Consider the following 24,806-nt stretch of genomic DNA (forward strand, 5'->3'; position numbering starts at 1 on the left):
GTCAGCCTTCCTGCTCCTCTGATGCTGCTTGGCCTGCTGTGTTCATCCAGCTCTACACCTTGTTATCTATGGTGATGGGGTTGTTTGGAGCATTTTATGTGAGGTATGATCCTGATTGTTGTTACTTGATGTGTGCGTGAGTCAATTCTCTCAATATTGGCAATCATCCCCAGATGTTAAAAATGATAACATTGTAGGTTTGACAGAGCTGCATTTGCTATTTTTGCTTCCTGTGCCTTAGTCGATGCTGGGTTGTCTATCCAGTTTCATCACTTTTTTGAGACTGTCTAGCAGTTGATATCACTGAATGCTTTGCTGGGCCATTTCAAAGCACAGTTAAGAGTCAATCACATTGTAGGCCAGACCTGGTCAGGTCAGGAGATTTCCTTCCCTAATTGGCATTAGTGAACTGGATGAATTTTTACAACAAACAAGAATGGTTTCATGATCATTAGTAGACGTTCAATTTTAGATATTTATTGAATTCAAGTTTGAACCCAGATCCCCATTACATTACTTAGGTCCCTGGATTACCAGTCCATCAACAATATCACTTATCCAATGCCTCTCCTTGTAACTTTGTTTGACTTTTCTCACCATATTGATTGATCAATATGCTTTTCTTTCTTGAATTTCATCTATCTATTTCTCTGGCAGTTACAAGTGAGCATTAAAACTTGTTTGCCATTTGTAAATTTGCGAGCTGCATAAATTACAGCTCATTAAATTACAATGTCACAGAACCTTGAAGTGATTACTATGTATTTTCTAATGGATGCGTGTGATTCTAAGTAATTTCTCTATTCCAGTCTGTGCCTATCCCTTTTGCTAAGATGATTGAATGTAAATGACTTGGAACCTCGAACAACTGAACAGAGAGTTTTGCACATCAGGCCCTCTTGCTAAAAAGAAAATTTGACACCTTACTAAAGAGTTTCCATTACTAGTACCTGCTTAAAAGAATCAAATAGTTTGAAAAAACACATGCTGTGTTGATGGTATCACATTGATCTATATGACTATGTTAATACCACAAAGCATCACAGTGGTTTTGAATATCACGTTATATTGTGTGGTAAAGATGAAGTGAAAGTTAATTCTGTATCACAGTATTGACCCAGGACAGCATGTTATGTTGCACAGTAACATTTTGACCTTAAACAGTACGTTGTGTGGAACAGTATCACATCAGCCCAGAACAATGCACTATCTAATTAATATAGAACATTATGTTACAGTACAGGATATCCCAAGGAGTAGATTTAAAAGATAATGCTGGAGAACACACATTAAGCAGCTGTTTTTAATGAGAAAGCGCTTCTATCTCCTTCCCAAAATCCACAAACCTGAATGCCCTGGTTGACCTATTGTCTCCGCCTGCTCCTGCCCCACCGAATTTATCTCCAACTATCTGGACTCCATTTTCTCCCCCTTGGTCCAGGAACTCCCTACGTGTGTCTGTGACACCACCCACGCCCTCCACCTCCTCCAGAACTTCCAATTCCCCGGTCCCCAACACCTCATCTTTACCATGGACGTCCAGTCCCCATACCCCATACAGATGGCCTAAAGGCCCTCCGCTTCTTCCTGTCCCGCAGGCCCGACCAGTCCCCCTCCACTGACACCCTCATCCGCTTAACCGAACTCGTCCTCACACTCAACAACTTCTCTTTCAATTCCTCCCACTTCCTACAGACAAAGGGGGTGGCCATGGGTACCCGCATGGGCCCAAGCTATGCTGGCCTCTTTGTAGGTTACGTGGAACAATCCCTCTTCCGTACCTACACTGGCCCTAAACCCCACCTCTTCCTCCGTTATATTGATGACTGTACCAGCGCCGTCTCGTGCTCCCACAGGGAGCTCGAACAGTTCATTCGCTTCACCAACACCTTCCACCCCAACCTTAAGTTCACCTGGACCATCTCTAATATCTCTCTCACCTTCCTGGACCTCTCTGTCTCCATCTCGGGCAACCACCTAGAAACCGATATCCATTTCAAGCCCACCGACTCCCACAGCTACCTTGAGTACACATCCTTTTACCCACCTTCCTGCAAAAATGCCATCCCCTATTCCCAATTCCTTCGCCTCCGCCGCATCTGCTCCCAGGATGAGGCATTCCACTCCCGTACATCTCAGATGTCCTCGTTTTTCAAGGACCGCAACTTCCCCCCCTCAGTGGTCGAGAACGCCCTTGACCATGTCTCCCGCATTTCCCGCAACTCATCCCTCACACCCCGTCCCCGCAATAACAACCAAAAAAGAATCCCCCTCATCCTCACGTACCACCCCACCAACCTCCGGATCCAACGCATCATCCTCCGACACTTCCGCCATCTGCAATCCGACCCCACCACCAAAGACATTTTTCCCTCCCCACCCTTATATGCTCTCCGTGACTCCCTTGTCCGCTCCACACTCCCCTCCAGGCCCATCACACCCGGCACTTTTCCCTGCAACCGCAGGAAGTGCTAAACCTGCCCCCACACCTCCTCCCTCACCCCCATCCCAGGCCCCAAGAAGACTTTCCACATCAAGCAGATGTTCACCTGCACATCTGCTAATGTGGTATATGCATCCGCTGTTCCCGTTGTGGCCTCCTCTACATCGGGGAAACCAAGCGGAGGCTTGGGGACTGCTTTGCAGAACACCTGCGCTCGGTTTGCAATAAACAACTGCACCTCCCAGTCGCGAACCATCCCCCTCCCATACCTCAGATGACATGTCCATCCTGGGCCTCCTGCAGTGCCACAACGATGCCACCCGAAGGTTGCAGGAACAGCAACTCGTATTCCGCTTGGGAACCCTGCAGCCCAATTGTATCAATGTGGATTTCACAAGTTTCAAAATCTCCCCTCCCCCTACCGCATCCCAAAACCAGCCCAGCTTGTCCCCGCCTCCCTCACCTGTTCTTCCTCCCACCTATCCCCTCCTCCCACCTCAAGCCGCACCCCCATCTCCTCCCTACTAACCTCATCCTGCCCCCTTGACCTGTCCGTCCTCCCTGGACTGACCTATCTCCTCCCTAACGCCCCACCTACACTCACCTTTACTGGCTCCATCCCCGCCTCTTTGACCTGTCTGTTTCCTCTCCACCTATCTTCTCCTCTATCCATCTTCTATCCGCATCCCCCTCTCTTCCTATTTATTTCAGAACCCCCTTCCCCTCCCCCATTTCTGATGAAGGGTCTAGGCCCGAAACGTCAGCCTTCCTGCTCCTATGATGCTGCTTGGCCTGCTGTGTTCATCCAGCTCTACACCTTGTTATCTCAGATTCTCCAGCATCTGCAGTTCCTACTATCTCTCCCCAAAATATTGTATTTATTTTGGAATGACTTGATGGTTAACAATTAGCCAATTTCAATTTTTTCTTTCTGTCCATGATTAGCTGAATAGTAAATGAAGGATATAGGTTCACTTGCTATTCAGCTGTTTATTCACATCATTTGACACTTTTGATCACCTGCAAAGACTTGTTATCACCTGCAAAGACTCTGTTGACACTTCACTCACACTATTTGTACTCATCTGTTGACAATCAATTACCTGGAATTTTCTTGCCATTATCTCTCCGCCTACATGTTCTGTGCCTGTGTGCTTCCCTCCGCTACACCTGATGAAGCAGCAGCACTCCAAAAGCTTGTGACTTCAAATAAACCTGTGGGACTATAACTTGGCATTGTGTAACTTCTGACTTTGTTCACCCTCGTCCAACACTGGCACCTCCACACCAAAAGAGTTCCACAGAGCAATTATTCACTTAGACTTCATTTGACAAAACCACACAAACAGAACCAAACCAAATCACACAAAATGTAGCAGGCTCAATGATGGAGGCACACCTCTCAGGCCTCATTGTCTTAAACACATCTCAGCAATAATGTCTCCTGGGCTCAAAATAAAGCAAAATAAGCTTTCATAAAATAATGGAAATTATAACAGAGCAGGAGATCTCTGAGTAACAGTAACTCTCTCCTATGCCCCACTTGACTTCCTATCCTTTTATGTTTCTTCTTTTCAAATATTTCGGGGCGGCACGTGGCTCAGTGGTTAGCACTGCTGCCTCACAGCACCAGGGACCTGGGTTTGATTCCAGCCTCGAGTGACTGTCTGTGTGGAGTTTGCACATTCTCCCCATGTCTGCATGAGTTTTCTTTGGGTGCTCCAGTTTCCTCCCACAGTCCAAAGATGTGCAGGTTAGGTGGATTGGCCTTGCTAAATTGCCCCTAGTGTTCAGGGATGTGTAGGTTAGGTGGGTTATAGGGGGATGGGTCTGGGTGGGATGCTCTGAGGTTCATTGTGGACTTATCAGGCCAAAGGGCCTGTTTCCACACTGTAGGGATTCTATGATCTTTTTTCCCTTGGTTTTTATTCCAGTCTACTACTCAGTATTCAGCAGTGATGACATAATCAAAATCTTACTAACCCACAATGTAAACACCTTTCTGCTCCTTTTCCTCTTGGTCCCTCCCCTGCTGTGCACCATTGGAAAGAATGTTTTTTTAACTATTTTTCCCTGGTAAAGTCCCTTTGTTTCACTCGTTTCTCTATTGCAGCTCCTCACTTAGCATTGGTCTCACTTCCACTTTTTATTTACCTGTCTCTCTGCGCCACTACTCAAGCTCTAAAAGTTCTCTAAGCCTTCTCCCCACCCTCGTCACCCTCTGACCCAGTCTCTTTACAGCAAAATCATCAACCGCTGTCCAAGTCCCTGTTCTCAATTCGATTTCCCCTGTCTGCTTTTTTTGAGGGGCGGAAAGGTGTTAAAGGATTTCTGGGTAGGAGTGACATCACCGTGAGTTAGCCATTTCGCTGTGGTTACATATTACAAAAGCAGAGATGTTCCTGTGGGCAGAAAATTTAAAGCATGAAGATCTCCCAGGATGAAGTACCCATCCAATCCAGGAGAGTTAGCAACCCTAGCTGAGAGTCACAATGTATTTACAGGTTGAGACAGCTTGGCCATGGATATTACCAGATATGTTAAGAGTATACTGGCTAAGTGTACAAAAACTGGAAAATCTACATTTGATGCAAGACAACAAGGTGCAGAGCAGTGCTAACCATTGAGCCACGTGCCGCCCCAAAATATTTGAAATTTCTGAGGAAGGGTCTAGGCCTGAAACGTCAGCCTTTCTGCTCCTGTGATGCTGCTTGGCCTGCTGTGTTCATCCAGCTCTGCACCTTGTTGTCTCGGATTCTCCAGCATCTGCAGTTCCTACTATCTCTACATTTGATGCAACAGGATTGCTTTCTAGTGCAATCTTCAGAAATTACATTTGTTGGCTATGGTTAGATTAGATTAGATTAGAATAGATATTGTCACATGTATCGAGTTCAAGAGCACAGGAATGCAGTGAAAAGTGTACAGAGTCACCATTCTCCGGTCCCATCTTCGAGTACAATAGTTAGAATTAAAGACAAGAGCCGAAATTAAGGGAACAGAAAGAAAAGAGAAAGAAAATGCCCAGATCTCTGCCACTGCTGCCATGAGACTTGAGCTGGGCTTACTAGTGCAGTCTGCGATGGACCACCAATGCTGGGGGGCTGCCACTGCTACAACCACCGCTTCTCCACCATCAATGTCACCACGTTGAGTCCTCCACATCGCCACCACCTGCGCTGGACCCATCAAGGTCGAAGTTGCTATGCGACGGCGCCCATCACTTGCCGACGCCATCTCGGAATCAATTGAAATATCAGAATTCACATCCTTCCTGAACAAATGCAAGAGTGTAACCCTTTGAACCAGCACTGACATCAGAGCCGCTGTCGATGCCAATGCTGCAGCCACTGTCACCACCTCAGGTCCTGGGCTGGGCCCAATATCAAAGTCAACACTCTTCCACGCCGTTTCTTGCCGCTGGACCCAAACTCACTGCCGGCGCCGATGTTGCCGGTTGTGCCGCAGGCAAGGACCGCAAGGGCAAAAGGTAAGAGAGAACCGTAGAGAAAAGTGGAAAGAAAAGACGAAAAAAAAGAGAAATAGACAGGAGAAAGCAGGAGCCCGAATGTTGCTACTCAGCTGCCACCATCTTTGATAAAATGAACAACAGTGTTTACAATTCAGAGTGTTTTGAGAGGTACAAATAAACTAAAAGGCACTCTGTAAACACAAATCATTTGATTCTCTCAGCATTGTTAAGGTAAATTGATGCTTTACTTCCCTCTAGTGGTTTTACAGTCTATAACTGTGAACTGAAAGCTGGAGTCATGATTTACCCACTAATACTTTAGTCATGAAATAGATGAGACTGAAATAGTGCTTTATTAGTAGAAAATGACTTTGGATTATTGGGCTATATGTAGCACTTCTCTGAACGTAATTGTAACTTTGTTAAAAGGCAGCCACGGTTAGTTTGTGCAGAGTTATGCAGCAAAACAAACAAACTGATAATTAACATCTAAGTTAGATCCAGTATTTGCCAGATAGATAAAGAACAGGATGTTGAAATGTGCAATAAGGGGAAAAGGGAAGGGAGAATGGAGAATGGGTCGGAGGGATAGGAGGGTAAAGGAAAGAAGAAGGGAGGCAGGAAAAAATAGGTCCTGTTGTAATTTACAGGTGAACAATAGCGGTCTTAAGCAGTTGATGGGCATCTTGGTGCCACAACATGATGAAGAAATCAGTCTGTGAGTGAATAAATTATTGAGTTTTGGTCAGACTTTATCAGGAGTGGCTGAGTTCAATTTCAGCTGTCACACATCAGGACAGATCTTGAATTTAGGATGTCGAGGATTTGTCTAACCAGAGTAAAAAAAAAATTCCTTCCTCTGGACAGTGGGTTGGGGGTGGGAGTGGTGGCAATGGAATCCTCAAAAAGTGGGAAATAATTTTAAAGTCATCACTAGGCTAGGTAGGAGTGAAATTGAAAGAGAATGTGCATGCAAAAGCCCATAGACATGTGAATAGTCACTGCAGAAAAAGCTGTGAGTGAATTGAAATTTTCTAGTTTGAGAGTGATAGATTTTGTTTAGTTCAGGATATCTGGAGATATGAACAGAGTTGGATAAATAGAGTTGAGATGCAGCACGCCCGCAAAAGGCAATTCTGAGATTGAAAGGCCTATATTCCTGTTCCTAGGTTCCTATTCACCATAAACAAAAAAAAACTAAAAGAACTGTGGATGCTGGAAATCAGAAACTAAAACAGAAACTGCTGGAAAAACTAAGTGGCTCCGGCAGCATCTGCAGAGAGAAAGCAGATTTAACATTTTGCTTCTGGTGACCCTTCTTCAGCAATTTATGTTTTTGTTCCTGTTTATCAAACTCACTTTCACAGGTTTCGCCAACGATAGCAGTAAAGAAAAGTGACCAGGTCAGTTGGCGGCCAGCTTTATTGTCTGCCTTGCATTCCTGCCATCACCTCCCAGGGAAGTTAATATAAAATACTGTAATGTTTTATATAAAAACTGTTTAGAGAACTCTCATGTGTCGAAGTCCAAATCAAAAAGTTGACAGTTCAACCGAAAATCAATACCTAGGCATACGTCACATTATATCAAAAATATTAATTTTACCAAATATACATAATTCTTACGTTTTTTACTTTTAAAGGCGGTGATCTTTTCTTTTCTGAAGTCAACAGAGCATTAGAAGGTGACCCGATGTTCATCTTTTCACTAACTGTTCGCAGCTTGACTTTGTATATTGGATCTATGTCACTCTCAAGTGAATCGATCTCTGTGACCTGCAGTCCTTTATAGAATGAAATATGCCAGTGGCAGCTAGAAATTATAATTACTTGCATATAAGACAGATAAAGAATAAATAGCAATTAGCACATATGTTTGAGTCAGGTAATGGTTACAAATTTGGCTTGCGTGTCAAAAAAATATATTTTTCTGAAGTAAATCATTATTTACTTCCTTTGATCCCTCTCACTTTCATTCATAATGATTAATAATCATTGCAGCTCCACAAGAAAATGTTTAATAATTTAAGGAAAAATCAAATGAAAAAGCCTTTCATTGTTTGTTGGTTAAATATTATGATTTCTACTCCCTTTGTAACCTACTATCAAGCATCTACAAATACCATGTTGGAATAATTAGAGGAACCTGGAATTATGTGCTAATTTCCCATCCTTCTTTGTGACTCTTTATGCCACCCACAACCTTCTCAGATTTCACTTCTGGTTCATTAGTTTATGTCCTTTAGGGAAGGCGATCTGCCAGCCTTACCTAGTCCTGTAAGGTTAATCTGATCAACAGCGTGGTTGATCCTTAACTATCCTGCATTGTGGCCTAGCAAGCCACAGTTCAAGGAAACACAATAAATGTTGGCTTTGCAAGTGAAACCCAAATCCCATTAAATAACAAAATAAAACAATTGTGCATGGAAATGACCATGTGAGGAATTCTGAACAGAAACTACTGGTTTAATTTACAGTTCATTAGTGAGGCTTACCTGTCTTAGTGGCATGTGGTTGCCTTGGATCAGCTGACGATGCAGTGTTATCTATGTTTGAGTTACAGAGAACCTTATATGATGTGCTGTCCGAAATAGCTTGGCTTTCAATTTCTGAGGTACATGGTATATTGAGATTAGGACCAACAGCAAATGGTAGATCTTCTGTTTCAGTGCCACATGGGATGTTGGGCTGAGAAGTTGCTGAAAAGCAAGCATCTTTTGACCTTGTACTGTGGCTGTTTTCTCTCATCTCCACCACCCCATTGTTGGTTGAAGGCTGGAATTGACAAAGATATAAGCCAAGTGCCTTACTCAGTAGAAGATTGAATCCAAGAGTTAATATAACTCAGAAAGCTTTATAATTAGTTTGCTCGACTCACTGGGGTCACCAAGGTTAAAAGGTTCACTCTGTATACATTTTTCACTGCAGGGTGATACCACAGTCTAGAGAGAGTCAGGCTTGCGTGCTGCTCTGGATCTTTGGCCAGTTGTTTAGAAGCTATTAGGGTCTCTAGTCCTTAGCCTTTAAACCCTCTCAACTCCAACCCCCTTAATGCCCTTCACAAGCTCCATGTAACACACTATTTTTCCTATCACTCCTATATTCTCTTATAGTCATCCGCTTACTCACCAAGTATTCACCATAGACAGACATCAGGGGTCGCATGGAGCTAAAAAAAACTTCGAATAATCTAAGATAGCTCTCAGTCATACATATTTAATAATGAAAAATATCTTTTTGTGAAACTTATTCAAAGCTTTTCAACCCATTAACTTTGCAATCTGTTTGAAATTTGAACAAACCGCTGTTCAGATTTCACACCAAAGAGAATACACCTTTCATAGCCTGTATAAACTGTCAACCAAACTATGAACTCAGAAACCCGTGATGAGGTAATTGTACCTTTTGAAGCTGAACCAAGCAATCTTAATGCTATAATAATAGCCCTTGGAGAAATGTCAGCAAAGAACTCTATTGAAACATTATAGCCTAATGAGGCTTTGTTTCTAATGTACAGCAGATGCTGGTTAGTCGATGTATTCTAGCTGAGGCTCATTTTTGAAGTCATACCGATAGACTCAGACTGTTTTTGTTAATGTTTAAAGAGCAGGGAATTTAAAAAAAATCTTCAGCTCATGAAACTTAAACCATTTGTATTATCCTTCAAGAAGGGTTAAATCTACTCCATCAATTCATGATTTCCTATATTGTAAATTAAGCCATTTCAGCAGCCAAAATAGAATTGAATTCAGCATTAAGTTCAAATGGCTATGCTGAGTTTGGTTTTGCTCCTTTGTGATTTGCAACATGATCTGTTCCTTGCAAAAATCAGATCTGTTGGTAATAGGATTGGGACTTCCTTATCCAGCTGACAAGTTATTTATATTTTTTGGCCTCCCAGCCACCATCAGTTCTGAGGAAGGGTCACTGGACCCGAAACATTAACTCTGTTTTTTTCTTCACAGATGCTGCCAGACCTGCTGAGCTTTTCCAGCAACTTTTTTTTTTGTTCCTGATTTACAGCATCCGCAGTTCTTTCGGTTTTTAAGTTATTTATATGGGTCTGTGGAGTCTTCCCAGTTCTGTATAACTCCAGCTGATAGTGTAAATCCTGGGCTAGGCCCACCAGAAGCCTTCACTAGTATATTACTTATACAAAACCATTGACCACGTTAGAATTGAGAAGATGATGGCCTAGTGATATTATCACTGGACTATTAATCCTGAGACCCAGTTAATGTTCTGGGGACCCGAGTTCGAATCCCACTATGGAAAATGGTGGAATTTGAATTCAACAAAATACTGGAATTGAGAATCTCATAATTCATTGCTGATGGCCAGTAAAAGCTTATCTGGTTCACTAATGTCCTCCACGAAAGGAAATCTGCCACCCTTACCTGGTCTGGCCTACATGTGACTCCAGACCCATAGCAATGTGGTTGACTCTTAACTGCCCTCTAGGCAATTAGCAATGGGTAATGAATGCTGGGACAGCTAGCAATGCCCATATTCATGAATGAATAACAAAAAAGCCATCTTGGAAGGCAAAAACACAACTTTATTCCATGATCCATACTCTCCTAAAAATGTTTCCCTGGGTTCTTCCATACTCAACTCAGACCAACAATGAGATACTCATAAATTTCTTTGTAAACAAAATAGATTATCATTCATCTGTCCCTTTGTATACTCCTTTTTCAAATAAGCCACATCCTGTCAGTCTCCTCTTTAGCCCTTCAACTGTAATCTCTATAATTTGCCCCCAATTGTCCCTTGCTCTTCAAGATAGTTTGAGCTACGAAAACCTTATCCCTAGACACCATTGCCACTAAATTCCTAATCATCTATCTTCCTTCACCAGACCTCATTGTAAATAAATCCCTTTCATCAGGCACTGGGCCCTACTTTTGAATAAAATCATCACATTTTCCCTTAAATCAGTGTCAGATTCCAATCCAGCCACTTTTTCTACCAAAATGTTAAAAAAGCTAAAATGTTCTTAAGCAAACTTGCAATTCTCAAGGGCAACTATGAATGGGTAATAAACGCTGGTCCAGCCAGTGATGCTCAAATCCCATGAATGAATAAAAAAGAAAATATTTTCATCCATTAATATTGTATTTGCCACACTACATTGGCTCTTGAAGTGTGCAACTTAAATTTCTTGTTTCAGTATCTTCATTACAACAAAGCCTAAATTTCTTCCTATATCTGGAAACCCTTCCAAACCCTCTGAATTTCCTATATCTATGACTATAGTCACTTATGCACCCCACCTTCCCTTTGTGCCACTAAAATCCCACTTCCTGGAATTTTCTCCAAAATTCTCTCCACCTTGCCACATCCTTCCCCTTCTTCTGAACCAACGTTATGGTCACCCTGTCTGATTTCTAGTTCATTGGCTTGATCTTGTTTTTCCCATGCTTCTGTGGGTTATTGATGCAAAGGAATGCTACCTGTGCAGTCAATAGTGGAGATGTTGACCAATTGAAGCGTAGTTATCACCAACTTAGCACAGACATGGGATACAAGCATTTATCTGAAGTAACATTTCCGTTTAAAAATCTTGTTGTTGTTATCTTAGCAGAGCTATTAATCCCATTTAAACTGAATGTCTTAATTTCTCCACTAAAATTAAGCATACAATTAAAAGAATCATTCATGAGCTACTGTCCTAGTATAATTTGTGAGACTATATTTTTATCATCTTTTATTATTCATTCACAGGATTCGGAGTCATTAGAAAATCCAGCACTTATTGCCCACCCCTTATTGTCCTAAAGAATGTGATGATAAACTATATTCTTGAATCCAACAGGCACTGAGGTTACTGAGGTTTCAGACATATTGTTGTGTGTCTGGCATCACACATACACCATAAAAGGCGAGAGCAGCTTTCCTTCCCTAACACAAAAGGTTTTTAAAGTGACCTGACTGGTCACCGTTATGATATTAACTTTAATTTATTTTAGATACTAATTACTTATTTTCTTCAGTTGGGGATGCAATGGCCTAGTGGTATTATCTCTGGACTGTTAACTTAGAGAGCCAGGGAATGTTGTGATGATTTGGGTTCGAATCTCACCACAGCAGATTGCAGAATTTGAATTCAATAAATATCTGGAATTACAGAGTCTAATGATGTCCCACAAATCCATTGTTGATGGCTGCGAAAACCCATCTGGTTCACTAATGTCCTTTAGGGAAGGAAACTGCCATCCTTACCTGGTCTGGCCAACATGTGACCCAAGACCCACAGCAACGTGATTGACTCTAACTGCTCTCTGGTCAATTAGAGATGGACAATAAACGCTGGCCAAGTCAAACGATGCCTTTCTCCCGTGAGCGAATAATAAAAGTATTGGCCTATTGGATTATTAACCATGCAGCGCAAACATGATGTTATCATCCTCCTTAAAATAAACAAGCATTTGGCTGGAATTTTCAGCCTGTGAACAACATGGGCTGTGATGAGAAAGTTGGAAAAATCATTTGAGATGTTCAGCAATGACTTTCTTGATGTGGAGACCATATTCCCCATTGCCAAGGTCAGGATTCTGCCTTGACTTGCCTTTCAGTACAAATACAAAGCCAAGCAGTTTGTCATGGTTGTCAGCAGTCATCAGTCAAGGAGGTGGACATGTTGCTATACAGCACCTATATGCCTTCTCCACCGTGGACCTCCATGTACAGGTCCAATGCAACACATGTGCTTCAACTGAATGGCCGTGTCTCAAAGTCTAAGAGGAGTAATACTCACTCAAATTAAGAGAGAGACCCTTCAGCCACAGGGGCCCCAGCACAATAAGTCAAAGACATCATTTGATATCAGTTTTGGGAGACTGGGCACAGTCAGTCCAATGTTTGGGTGATCATAGGAAGCATTCCTTGTAAGGATGAGGTTCCAAATGTTAAGTTCTCCACCATTTTGGCCCTTTCTGCCATATTGCTGGCACTTTTCTCCTGGAGTGAGACAAAGGCAGGGCTTGGGTGAGATGAAAGTGGGTAGCATAGCTGTCAGTGCTGATGCAGCTGGGGGAAAGAAACAGGGTGTCCTAAGAGAGTGAATAGAGATGCAGAGGTCATGTAGGATTAGAAGCTTTGGGGGGCTAGGATCGGCGAGAGCAAGTGAGGGAAGTTGTTGCTTGCGACAGTCAGGGTGTTAGAGCATGAGTCTTGATGGGAGGTATGTACAGTAACAGTAATAGAAAGAGCGTGAAGTAGCAGACAGAAGATGGTGGCACCTCCCTTTTGAAGCAGAGAAGCTCATAACCTTTTTTTTTACACTGCTGGGAATTCCCTCAGACCGTGGCGACTGCACTGTCCCGATGATAACCTTGGACCAGGCTGGCAGGATTCGGTTTATGGTCACCGCTGCTTGCTCTGGGCGAAGAGGATGGCTCTAATCTGCACCACCTTATCAATCAGGAACTGCAGTTCCCTTTCTACAAAATGAGGCATCAATTTCCCCCTGTCTGACATACCCAGGACAAATGTCACAAAACATGCAGGGCAGCTCCAGCACTTGACAGGATGCACAACAGTCCTGCCTTTTAAATGTGGTAATGATACCAGATATCTTGGCAATAGTGAGTACTTCTGCCTTCAGTGAGTGGGTGAATCAGGCTAATGTTGGCAAATAGGGTGTCATGTGGGTGTGGTACAGGATTAATGAAGCATGTTTGGGATAATAGCACAAGAAAATCCCCAGCCATTTTGTGAATAGAAACCCTCCGTGAAATTCAATAAAAATGACACTTAGGTAATTTTTGGTAAGATTCGGTCCTTTATATTGGGAGAAATATTCCTTTTCCAATGATTAGGATTTCGAGTGATGTTGTCTGGTTACTATAGTAAAACCAATTCCATTGATAAGCAGATTTTTACTCTACCTGCACTGGTGATTTTCTGCCAGGTGTAAGGAATTTTGGTCTCACACTACGGAATCCTTTTGCTGCGAGACTGTTTTGGGGTTTTCCTTTCGGAAAACTTGGATTCCAAACTACAAGATAAAGAGAAAATGAAAAATGCATTTGAGTACGTTGGTTTGAACACCACACTGGACCAAGCCTTCAAAGGGAAAACTGAAAACACCCTCAGCCACTGACGAATTTCTCAATAGCTTTCTTTTCAAAGGTTTTTCCAATAGCACTTGCTTGACTTGTTACATTGCGTACAGATTCTCAGAAGCATAGTCACTGGCGCTAAAGTGAATTCAGAGCAAGTTCAATAACCAGCATTGAATGAATATCTTAAATCTGTCATGGTTACTACAAAGATCATATATAGAAACAGACAAAGATTTATGAAGGAGGCCCGTTGGCCCATTGTTTCCATGCTAGCTAATAATGAGCCATCAATTAACTCTACTTTCCAATTCTTAATCAGTAAAACTGCAGGTAAAGCACCTCAAAAGCAGATCAGAGACTTTTTTTTTAAAACGCATGAAGGATGTTTGCTTCTACTGTCATTTCAAGCATTGAATTCCTGATCTTCAATAGCCTCTGGTTGAAAAAAAACTATGTACTGCTTTTTAATGCTTCCATTAACAACTTTCAATCTATGCCTCCAGTCACAATTTTCTCCACCACAGAAATGGGTCTTTCCTCTTCATTCTATTTAGATCTGTCAGAATTCTGCACATTTTGTTGAATCTCCCCTTCGCCTTCTCTTTTCCAAAGAAAACAATCCCACTTTAATCAATCTTTCCTCAAACCTGCAATTGTTCATTTTTTTTCAATAAACTTTAAAGATAGCTCAGTTACTTGCCGCAGGGAGAGAAAAGTTAGATATATTTCTACAGTGACCAAGTTAATGACCGTAAAAATTTGCAAGATGAGAGATAAATCTTGCAATGCTTGCTGACTCCAGCCTCACTCTCAAGGGAACATCTTTTTCCAGATGCCTTAAGGCCCCATCAGCTCTATTTCATCATGATCAAACTGACAATCCCAATTACGCTGGTTGATTTGTTTAATTCAAGGGAGATTACATATTCTTGTATTTGTTAATTACTATGTCAATAAACATTGGTGCAATTTCACTTCAACTGGATGGTCAGTATTATGTCTGGAGGGAAAAATAAGCTACATTGAGTGAGAAAACATAAAATGATGTCTAGAGAGTCAATAGAGTACAATATTACACCTACTTCTATATATAACCTGAATGTTCAATACCATTAACCACTCAGTAGAAACTGTAATGGATCGCATTAGCTGTGTAAATGTTACAGCTAATGTGGGATTGAAAGATATTTTGAAATTGCACTGCATCTGTAGAAATTGAGCCTCTAATAATTAGTATTAAATTAATTTCTGGGATAGAAATTGGTTTAGTTCATTTTTGGTTCAGTACAATGCAGTGCATGAAGAGCAAGTGGCATTTTTGTATTAAAAAATTGAACACTTGGGTGATAGTTAAGAGATAGAGTTCTGCAAGGCTGCATCTGTGAATAAACCTATTATCAAGGAAAGAAATCATGTGACAGCAGCTGGTGACCCCAAACCCACCTGAAACAGAGATTCAGTCCTCATCTGTATATTGCTAGCCATTTACAGACACCAATTGTAATTCCACTAAAGGAACAGTTGGACCAGTTGCTTCTCTGGTGTTTACATAGGTCCTGCGAGGTGGAGAAAGCCATAACTTGGAGAGGGAATCGTTGAAAGGGAATGAACAGAGAATGGCAATGCAATTCTGAACTGCTATTGTGTCAGGATGAGCACTCCTACCCCTGCTCCACCTACAGGCAAATAATCTTTTAAAGCATTACACCTTTATAGGTGCTGGCCTCCAGCAGTCATTTTAAAGAGTCCTGGTTAGGCTGAATACAGTCATTAATAGAGTTGTAGACTCACACAGCACAGAAATAGACCTTTCAGCCCACTATATCTATGCTGACCAATAGACACCAAACTACATTAATCCCATTTATCTGCACTTGGTCCATAGCCTACTAAGCTGATAATCCTCATCTAGGTGTTTTTACATGTTGTGAATGTGTCTGCCTCCACCACACTCCCAGGCAGTTCCATATTTCCACCACTTCCTGGGTCAAAAAAAATTCCTCAGATCTCCTCTAAACCATTTACTCCTCCCCTTAAACATATGCCCACTGGTCTTAGACACATCTGCTATGGGGAAAATATTGTCATGATCTACTCTGTCTATGCCTCTTTTAATTTTGTGTAACCTCAATCAGATCCCTCCTTCAGCCTCCTCTGCTCCAAGGGAAAAAGAACCCAGCCTTTCCTCACAACTGAGACTTTCCACTCCAGGCAATATCCTGGTGAATCTCCTCTGCACTCTCTCCAGTGCAATTGTATCCTTTCAATACTGTAGTGATCAGAACTGTACACAGTATTCCTAACCAATGTTTTATGAAGGTATAACAGTTGTAACATTGCAAAAATTTCCTTGCTCTTATTTTCTACACCCCAGCTAATGAAGGAAAGAATCCTGTTTGCCTTCTTCACCAACCTGTATACTTGTGCTGACACCTTCATGGATCTATGAGTTTGTACACCAAGATTCATTTGTTCCTCAGTACTCCCTAGAGATCTACCATTCATTGTGTATACCCTTCTCTTATTAGACATCCCAAAATACATCACCTCCCACTCAACAGGGTTAAATTCCATCCGCCATTGTTCTGCCCAATTTAGCAGCTGATCCAGATCAGACTGTGGCCTGAAACCATCCTCCTCCTTCTCATCAGCTCCCCAGTTTTTGTATCATCTGCAAATTTACAAATTAAACCTCCTACATTCACGTCCAAATTGTTAATGTGCAGAACAAACAGTGAGGATTCAAGCCACTGAACCTTATGGTACACCACTATTCACAGGTTTCCAAATCCAAAAATAATCCTCTACCATCACCCTTTGCCTCCAATGTGTAAGCCAATTTTGGATCCATTTTGCCAACTTGACTTGGATCCCATGGATTCTTACCTTTTGGACCAGCCTTCCATGTGGATTCTTGTCAAAGGCCTTACTGAAATCCAAGTAAACCACATCAACTGCATTACCCTTATCAATATGTTTAATCACCATTTCAGAAAACTCAAGTAAATTAATCAGACATGATCTCCCTCTAACAAATCTCTGCTGACAATCCCTGATCAATCCCTGCCTTTCCAAGTATTGATTAATCCTGTCCCTCTGAATTTGTTTCAGTAATTCCTTATCACTGATGTCAGACTAACTGCCTATCACTGCTGCCATTCTTGAACAAAGGAACCACATTAGATATCTTCTTTACCTGTGGCCAGTAAAGTATTAAATATCGCTATCAGGGCCCTAGCAATCTTTTCCTTTGCTTTCCATAGCAGTGTGGGTTACATCTCATCAGGCCCTGGGGATTTATGCATCTTTCTGTCTGCTAAAACATCTAATAGCTCCTTGTTATGGATCTCAACATGTTCTAGAACTTTACTTTCCCAACTAAAATCCTCAGCTGCAGTGTCTTTCTTCTTTGTTAATACAGATGAGAAATATTCATTTAAGGCCTCAGACACAAACTCAACCTCTACATAGAATGGTTCTTTAATCTCTGCAAATGAAATTGATTATCTTGAATGCATCAGGCGTTAAATTAAAATGAAAACGTTTGGTTCATAGACTTTAAAAACAGAACAAGACAATATGAACATAAATGTAATAATACAGTAGAATAATAGTGAGAGGAGCAGGTTAACATTGTAACAGCAATGAAACACACCTGATTGCATCTTGTCACTTCAAAGTTCAGCTTCACCTGTAATCAGCAAGCTTTCACAAAATAAAATTAATGCTTATTCTTCTGAATATTTACATGTATACAACAACTTAAAAAGTATCAGTCAGGCAACCCAACACCACCTCCCCAAAATGATCCCCCCACCCCCTACAACTCACCAGTATCCACACAATCACCTCTATCTACCCTTTAATATCAGTGCCTGTGAATTTATTGATTTGTTGAGAGCAGACAGGAATCTTGAAAACAAAGAATTTGCATTTACTCAATGCCTTCAATGGTGTTTTAAGCTAATTAAGCACTTGTAAAATGTTGGACTGTTGTAATATAGGGAAAATGGTAGCTGACGTGCTCCCAGGAATGTTCTTCAGACAGGCAGCAGATGATTGCTCAGATCATCTTTTTGAGGGTGTTGCCTGAAAAATCAACATTGGTCAGGAAAATAGGAGAACTCCCATAGACTTCCTCAGAATGTGTCACGGGATCTTTTATCTTTCACTGAGAAGTCAAAATATGCATCCCAGGATTGCAGCATCCCTACACCACTGTACAAGGGAATAGGGTCATAGAGTCATACAGCACAGAGGAGTAGTGGATAGCTAGTACAGAGAGCTGGTTAAGGCACACTTGCCTACCTCTGACCCATATCCCTCTAAACCTTTCCTCTTCATGAACTTACCCAAATGCCTTTTGAACGTTATAATTGTACCCACATTCACCACTTCCCCAGGATGTTCATTCTATTCACTAATCACCCTCTTTGTTAAAAATTTGCCCCTCGTGACTTTTTTTAAATCTCTCTCCTCTCACCTTAAAAACATGCCCCCTAGTCTTGAAATTCCCGATCCTAGGGAAAAGACAACTACCATTAACTTTGTTTGTACCTCCTATTATTTTATAAACTTCTATCAGGTTGCCTCTCAATCTCCTGTGCTCCAGTGAAAAAATCACAGCCTATCCAGCCTTACTCACACTTTCCACACTCGGCAACATCCTGGTAAATCTCTTCTGAACTCTCTCCAGTTTAATAATATTCTTGGTTGGGTTAATGGAGTATAATCTCGAAACGTGGACTAATAATCTGAGAAATGAGAACAAATGCCTTGAGTGCTGCTACGAAATTTAAATTTAGTGAATTAAGTAAATCTAAAATAAAAAAGCTTGTATCAGTTGCTACCAGATTGTTGCAAATATATATTTGATTTACTATGGGGATGAAAATATCTGTCCTTGCCCACTATTGCCATAATCTCAGTTTAGACCCATTGCAATGTAATTTTCGTCTTAACTGCTTTCTGAAATGGTTTAGCAAATCATTCAGTTCAAATTTCACTTCAAAGTTATTTCATTGTTCAGAAACAGTTTGGGGATTTTTTAGCTCCTGAAAACTACTGTGTAAATAGGTCCTACTTTAAGAGATTCTATTCACTGAACTGACACAAAAAAACAGGTACTGTGTAACATTTCAGTTATTGGTTAAATAGTAACAGTTTGAATTCCACTTACTGATTAACTGCAGTTTCTGTACCCTGATATTTTTTGGCAGTTACATTATGCACTCAAGGTTACAATGAATACAACCTCTTTTTATTAAAATAAAACACCACTCAGAAACCAAAGTAAACCAGGAACATTGTGGCAGGGCTCTGTCAGTGTTGTTTCCTCAAAGCAGGACGTGTTTCAAATCAGAGTTAGTGTAGTTTTAAGTGAAATGCAATAATATGAACAATATGTATTAATTTTATATCTTCATTAATTTAATTTTTGAATGCAAAATTTACCCACACATAGCTGACTGGTTAGAAAGGTAGGGCTTAGGAACAGGAGTATGTCCATCAAGCCTGCTTTGTCATTCACAAGCTGATGACTTATCTGACTGTAGACTTAACTCCACTTTCCTGTATGCTTCCTGTATCCACAAATACACATTTCTGCTACAAGTTGTGATAGCAACTGAAATCAGAAAGGCTGGAAGCTCTTGGAAAGTCAGGTACAGTATCCGTGGAGGGCAACAAAAATCCACATTTCAGACATTCTATTCATGAAAAGGGTTTGTGGTGAAGGACAAATGTTGATTTGACAACTCTGCTTGATTGTATTCCTGGAAGTTTCATCAAATAACATCTTCATATTCTCAATTTGGGCAAACCCAAAAATCAATATTTATAAATGTTAAAAATTGTTTTCTTTTTAAAAAAATTCACAGCACGTTTTCACCCGTGTTGCGGTTAGAAGTGTCCAGGAGATTATACATGAATTCATGGAGATGTCAAGATGATCCTGGAGGGGTTGACATCTGTAAGAAGGTGAGATTTAAAAGATTGCAGCATTAAGGGATGGCCAGGAATGTGAGAATTTAAATCACTGCCCAGTTTGGGTGTTTTGCTCTAAGCTGATGTTGAATTCTTCTTTAAAATAAAATTAATTCTGTTAACATGCAGCATTTTTTCAACTTGCCTCAAACTTCACAGTAGTTAACTTTTACAGAATTTAGAACCTTGAATTAAATGCTGTAATCTAAGTTAGTGAGTGACTGGAATCCAGATCTCAAGCTTTCTCTGCGGTTACACAATGCTTGTTGTAGCTGTTTTGAAGTGTATTCAAACATTTGAGTAAGGATTAAAAAAAAAGATAAAATAAAAACAGAGTAAATATAAAACTCAAATGATAAACTCAAATACTACTTGATTATCTTTAGTTTTGGTACTTAATTTAGAATTATCAAGAACAGTATTGCAAATCATGTTAGCAGCATTCAATTGAAGATCAAGGATTATCAAAAGTAATTTACGTCCCATTGCAAATACAAAACATAACATTAGAAATTAATCTAAAAACTGTGTTAACCGTAATGGTTTGTTCTTGCATTTTCAATTTTAGTTCTTGTCAAGTTATAAACAAATCTACAATTACCTCACATCCCACCTTTCCAAAAATAATGTTTGAGTCAAAATCAATTAGAAAGAAATATAACATTTTATGCTTACCAACATTCGATTTAGGTCTAAAACCACCAAGAGGGATTAATATTCCTTCCTTTTCTAGCACCAAGGGTAAATCAGTTCCTGTTTACAATCATTTACTGTACTTGAAAGTCATTTGCAGTCATGGGAGTAAAGTCAATGAAAGTTAGATAAACAACATGTGTAAACATGGTCACGGTAGGAAGTTTTAACAGAAATTGCAATCCAGGCATCTTAGAGAAGAATGTCAGCATAAATTCCATCAATAGTATTAACCATTCTTAGACAATAAAGTCCATTTTACCTCTTTCTTTTCTTTGCTAAGATTATAAAAACATATACCAGAGCTGAATCAATTGGATCAATAAAATTTACATGTATTTAGTCATACCTGGGAGAAATTAGAAAGCTTTGTAAAGTTGAAATTATAAACCTAGATAGGTTAGCCCAAGTAGTTTTTGGCATTTTCAAAGAATCTAGCAAATTACAAAATAACAATGGAACAAAAATAGGTTGTTTAGGCCTTTGAACGTATTCCACCATTCACTTAAATTATAATCAATTTGATTCCAACTACCCACCCTTTGCCCCATATCCCTTAATAGTACTGGCTCACAAAAATCCAAACAACTCAGTTTTTAAACTTGGTGCAAATAGATTTGACATTGTTTTGGGACTATGCATTAAATCTTACTATTTTTGGTTAAATGTGAATTATGTTGAATATCGTGAGGGGATTCTTGCCGCACAAGAGAGATTTCATACCATATCTTACCAAACTCACCTCTTTATCTATCTGCCCTGCTCCTGTATTATCTCCTCCAACCAAGTCTATTCCTATTTTACCATACACCATTTCCCAGAACAACTCATCATTCAGCAGATATCGGCTGAAAAAAAAACCCTATTATTCCTTGCATCCACATCACATTTGAGAAACGCTGTACACAAGGACACATGGTTGAAATTTGGCATTTCTCTTCAGCAGTTATGTAATGACACAAAGCTGCACTGGCCATGTCACATAGTTGGCATGGTCGGCACTCCCTCACACATCCAACACCATCTGCTCACTCTAATTACTGCTTAGCCAACAGGCCAAACAGTTTACTGTTCCTTAAATACATCCTGTCCATACACCCTCTTTGAGGCCTAATACTCTTTTTCTAGTACCTAGTGATCACTTGAATCAGGTCCAGTAGGGGAACATCACAGACAGGCAAGCATTTGGACACATCCAAACAAAGGATCTATTTTCAGCCAGTGTAAAGGAACACTAAGGACATGATTAGGGTCTGCAGGTCACCCCTACAATACAAACCAATGCTGGCATATTGACCTTGAATGTCCATGATGCTCTTCTATACTCAGCTCTCGTCAACTGGAACTGGGTGTTAACCAGGTCCCATCTGTCTTGTGGCACCTAATGCAGCTGAGCTCTGTCACCTATAACTAGAGATTTCTCCAGCTCAATGTCCTCATCCTCCTACTTAGAAGACTGTTCCCATTCTCGAGGGTCCTCAACACCTTTCACATTGGTTGCTTCAATTGTGCAGACCACTGCATGCCAGGATGGTGTGGCACATTCTGTCCAGACTATATTAGAGGGCTCCCCTCCTAGACCTTCTCCAAGCTGTGGAACTAGACCTTCAGCAGCCTTACTGCCAGCTCCTCCATAACCCTGGTCAGAGCAAGTGCACAAATTTGGTGAAGGTGCCACACTAACTGAGTGGTCAATATATTACAACAAAAGGAAGTTCCTGCAGCACCCCAACCCCACTTTCCATCCCAGACCTACATCAAATGTTCCACTTTCCATTGTACTTACTACAGTCTATCATCATAGTTACATGACATATGAGTTAACATTGTTATCTCAGTGATGCAGAAGTTAGTGGCGATGAATAAAAATAGTTGAATACTAGCTAAATGAGTCCCAATGTTTGTGAATCTTCCAATGGTGCTGTGGGACAAGGGGAACATAGCTAACTGGCATGTTATTTAACTGTGATGACGGACTCTAATGACTGCAGTGGAAAGTGGAAGGTGGAAGTCTGCTCAACATTTTATGTTCCTTTATTCAGTCATGGTAATGTTTCATGCTAGTATGCCACTGTGAACAGGATAGCTATCACTCAGGCAGGCTTAGAGCATTATGTGGCACTAAGGATGTCTATCCTTTGTACCGCCATTCCTTTAGGTGCAACTAAAATAATATTCACTTACTCAGCTGAGGATGAAATGTGAGCATATATTTACAAATGAATGACCATGTTCACAATATTCTGTGGAAGACAAGTGACTGTGGTTTTCCTGCATCTTTGCTGCATCATGGTGCTGAGCACCAATGGCTAAGGTGAGGAAGTGCAGCTCTGTGCATACATCCAGCAGACCCTGAGGATGCTGGACCTGCCTGTCCACGGCAGCCACCAAACGATCCATAGAGACAGCCAAATGTCTGCTTATTATAAACACATGGATCACAAAGGTGATGTTGGTGAAAGACTGTTAATGTTATTAGCTTTTAAATTTCCAGCATTCCTGCATTAAGTGTTTATTTCCCCAATTTCCTCCATGAGTCCCAGGCATACCGCACATACCAGATACAGTCATGCATGGTCCATCCGTCAAATATGGGGTGCTGCTATTGATGACCTCCCTCTTTCACTATATTGCTTTCCTCTCTATGTTCTATTGTCTTTCCACCTTTTATCGTGAGTTGTCCAGCTTCATAAGTATTATCACCATTGTATCCTAGAATTATGCCTACAATCCTCACAATTGAGTTCCCCAGCTGGCCTACTACAGCAGCAATTCCTGACAAACCTCTTTGACTTTCAGTGGACAGACCGTGATCCACAACTAGTCCAATTTTGAGGGACCACCCAAATGATGTATGAACAGACCTCTACCTAATTTCAGTACAGCTTTCCAACTGACTTAATAGCCAATGGGAAGGCTAGTTGCATTGTACCTGCAGGACTGACCGTGACCAATTCCCCAGATTCCAGTGATATGAAATCATTGACCGATGATTGTTTTGCTGGACGTGACTGAGGAATGCTCCCTTAGATTTTGAGAAATGGCTGTTTGGTTGAAGTATGAGGAATATGTTTATCCTGTACACTGCTGGCACATGCTGTAGATATAAAATTGATATAGCATGTTGCTGTGCAACAACATGTCCACCCCTTTGACTGATCACTGGTGACCACCATTACAAACTGTCTGGCTTTGTGTCTGCAATAAAAGGTAAGGCAGAGTGGAAGTACTGTGAACAATTAAGTTCTGGCTGAGGGAGCAATATGCAAATGGAAGGCAAGGCAGATACCTTGTGAGCATCCAAGTGGACAAAAAGTGAGTGAGAGCCATGAGAGCAAGTGAGGAATGGAGAACTGTACTGTAAATGTGTTGAAGACGTATCATGAAACTGCAAAGAGGCTGCTATGTGTCCAATACCGATGTCCATGGATGGGACCATGTGAGCAGTCACTGCCCATACAATGTGCCAAAATGTTCATGACTTCTGTCCAAGATGGAGGCCTGGAGGAACAAGTGGCAAGCTGGAGGTGTCAGGTATCTGTTCTGACATTTCTATGTTGGAAATTGTCACTGTCTGGTTTCTCTCTGGTACATGGAAGAATTGGAAGCTGCTTGCCAATGAGGCAGGATTTGATGGTAATGCATGAAAATACATGCAAATATGCCTGTGACGAAAGTAATTCTCAATTTGCTGTCAAAGTTTGATTGCTGAATCAGACTTTCTCTTCTTAATATTGAAAGTTAAATTTTTGCCAATCTCACCATAATTTCCCAACTGATTCACAATTGCCCATGTCATCTGTGGGCTGGGAAGATTGTGTCCAATGCTTCAGAGCAGCTACATTCTCACACTGAACTATAAGTATGCAAGGACATGGTCTGTGATATTAAAATATGGCATATTTTTTGGGAGGGAATGCTATTGGGTTAGGTACCTGCCGAAAGTTTGCTTGCTTGATGTAGCACTAGCACATTGGATCTGCAACACACATCCTTATAAGGTTAGAGATAGTAGGAACTGCAGACGCTGGAGAATCCGAGACAACAAGGTGCAGGGCTGGATGAACACAGCAGGCCAAGCAGCATCATAGGAGCAGAGAGGCTGACGTTTCGGGCCTAGACCCTTTTCTGATGAAGGGTCTAGG

The 24,806-nt window shown here is 41.0% G+C and overlaps 1 protein-coding gene across 3 annotated transcripts in view; it reads right to left on the bottom strand.

Annotated features, from left to right (window-relative positions):
- LOC109918582 (sorbin and SH3 domain-containing protein 2-like) overlaps positions 1 to 24,806 on the bottom strand; it is a 101,642-nt gene that overhangs the window by 63,597 nt on the left and 13,239 nt on the right. For 2 of the 3 annotated variants that reach the window (XM_048604039.1, XM_048604038.1), the window contains exons 2-6: positions 18,629 to 18,737; positions 17,639 to 17,688; positions 13,807 to 13,916; positions 8,410 to 8,689; positions 7,541 to 7,698 (exon numbers count right to left, since the gene is read on the bottom strand). In XM_048604039.1, the coding sequence (XP_048459996.1) occupies positions 7,541 to 7,698; positions 8,410 to 8,689; positions 13,807 to 13,916; positions 17,639 to 17,648 (558 nt within the window). In that variant the 5' untranslated portion in view covers positions 17,649 to 17,688; positions 18,629 to 18,737. The remainder of the gene's footprint in view (positions 1 to 7,540; positions 7,699 to 8,409; positions 8,690 to 13,806; positions 13,917 to 17,638; positions 17,689 to 18,628; positions 18,738 to 24,806) is intronic. The other variant, XM_048604040.1, reaches the window with a different exon arrangement.

This window comes from Rhincodon typus, chromosome 12 (assembly GCF_021869965.1).
Source record: "Rhincodon typus isolate 14 chromosome 12, sRhiTyp1.1, whole genome shotgun sequence".
Classification (NCBI taxonomy): domain Eukaryota; kingdom Metazoa; phylum Chordata; class Chondrichthyes; order Orectolobiformes; family Rhincodontidae; genus Rhincodon; species Rhincodon typus.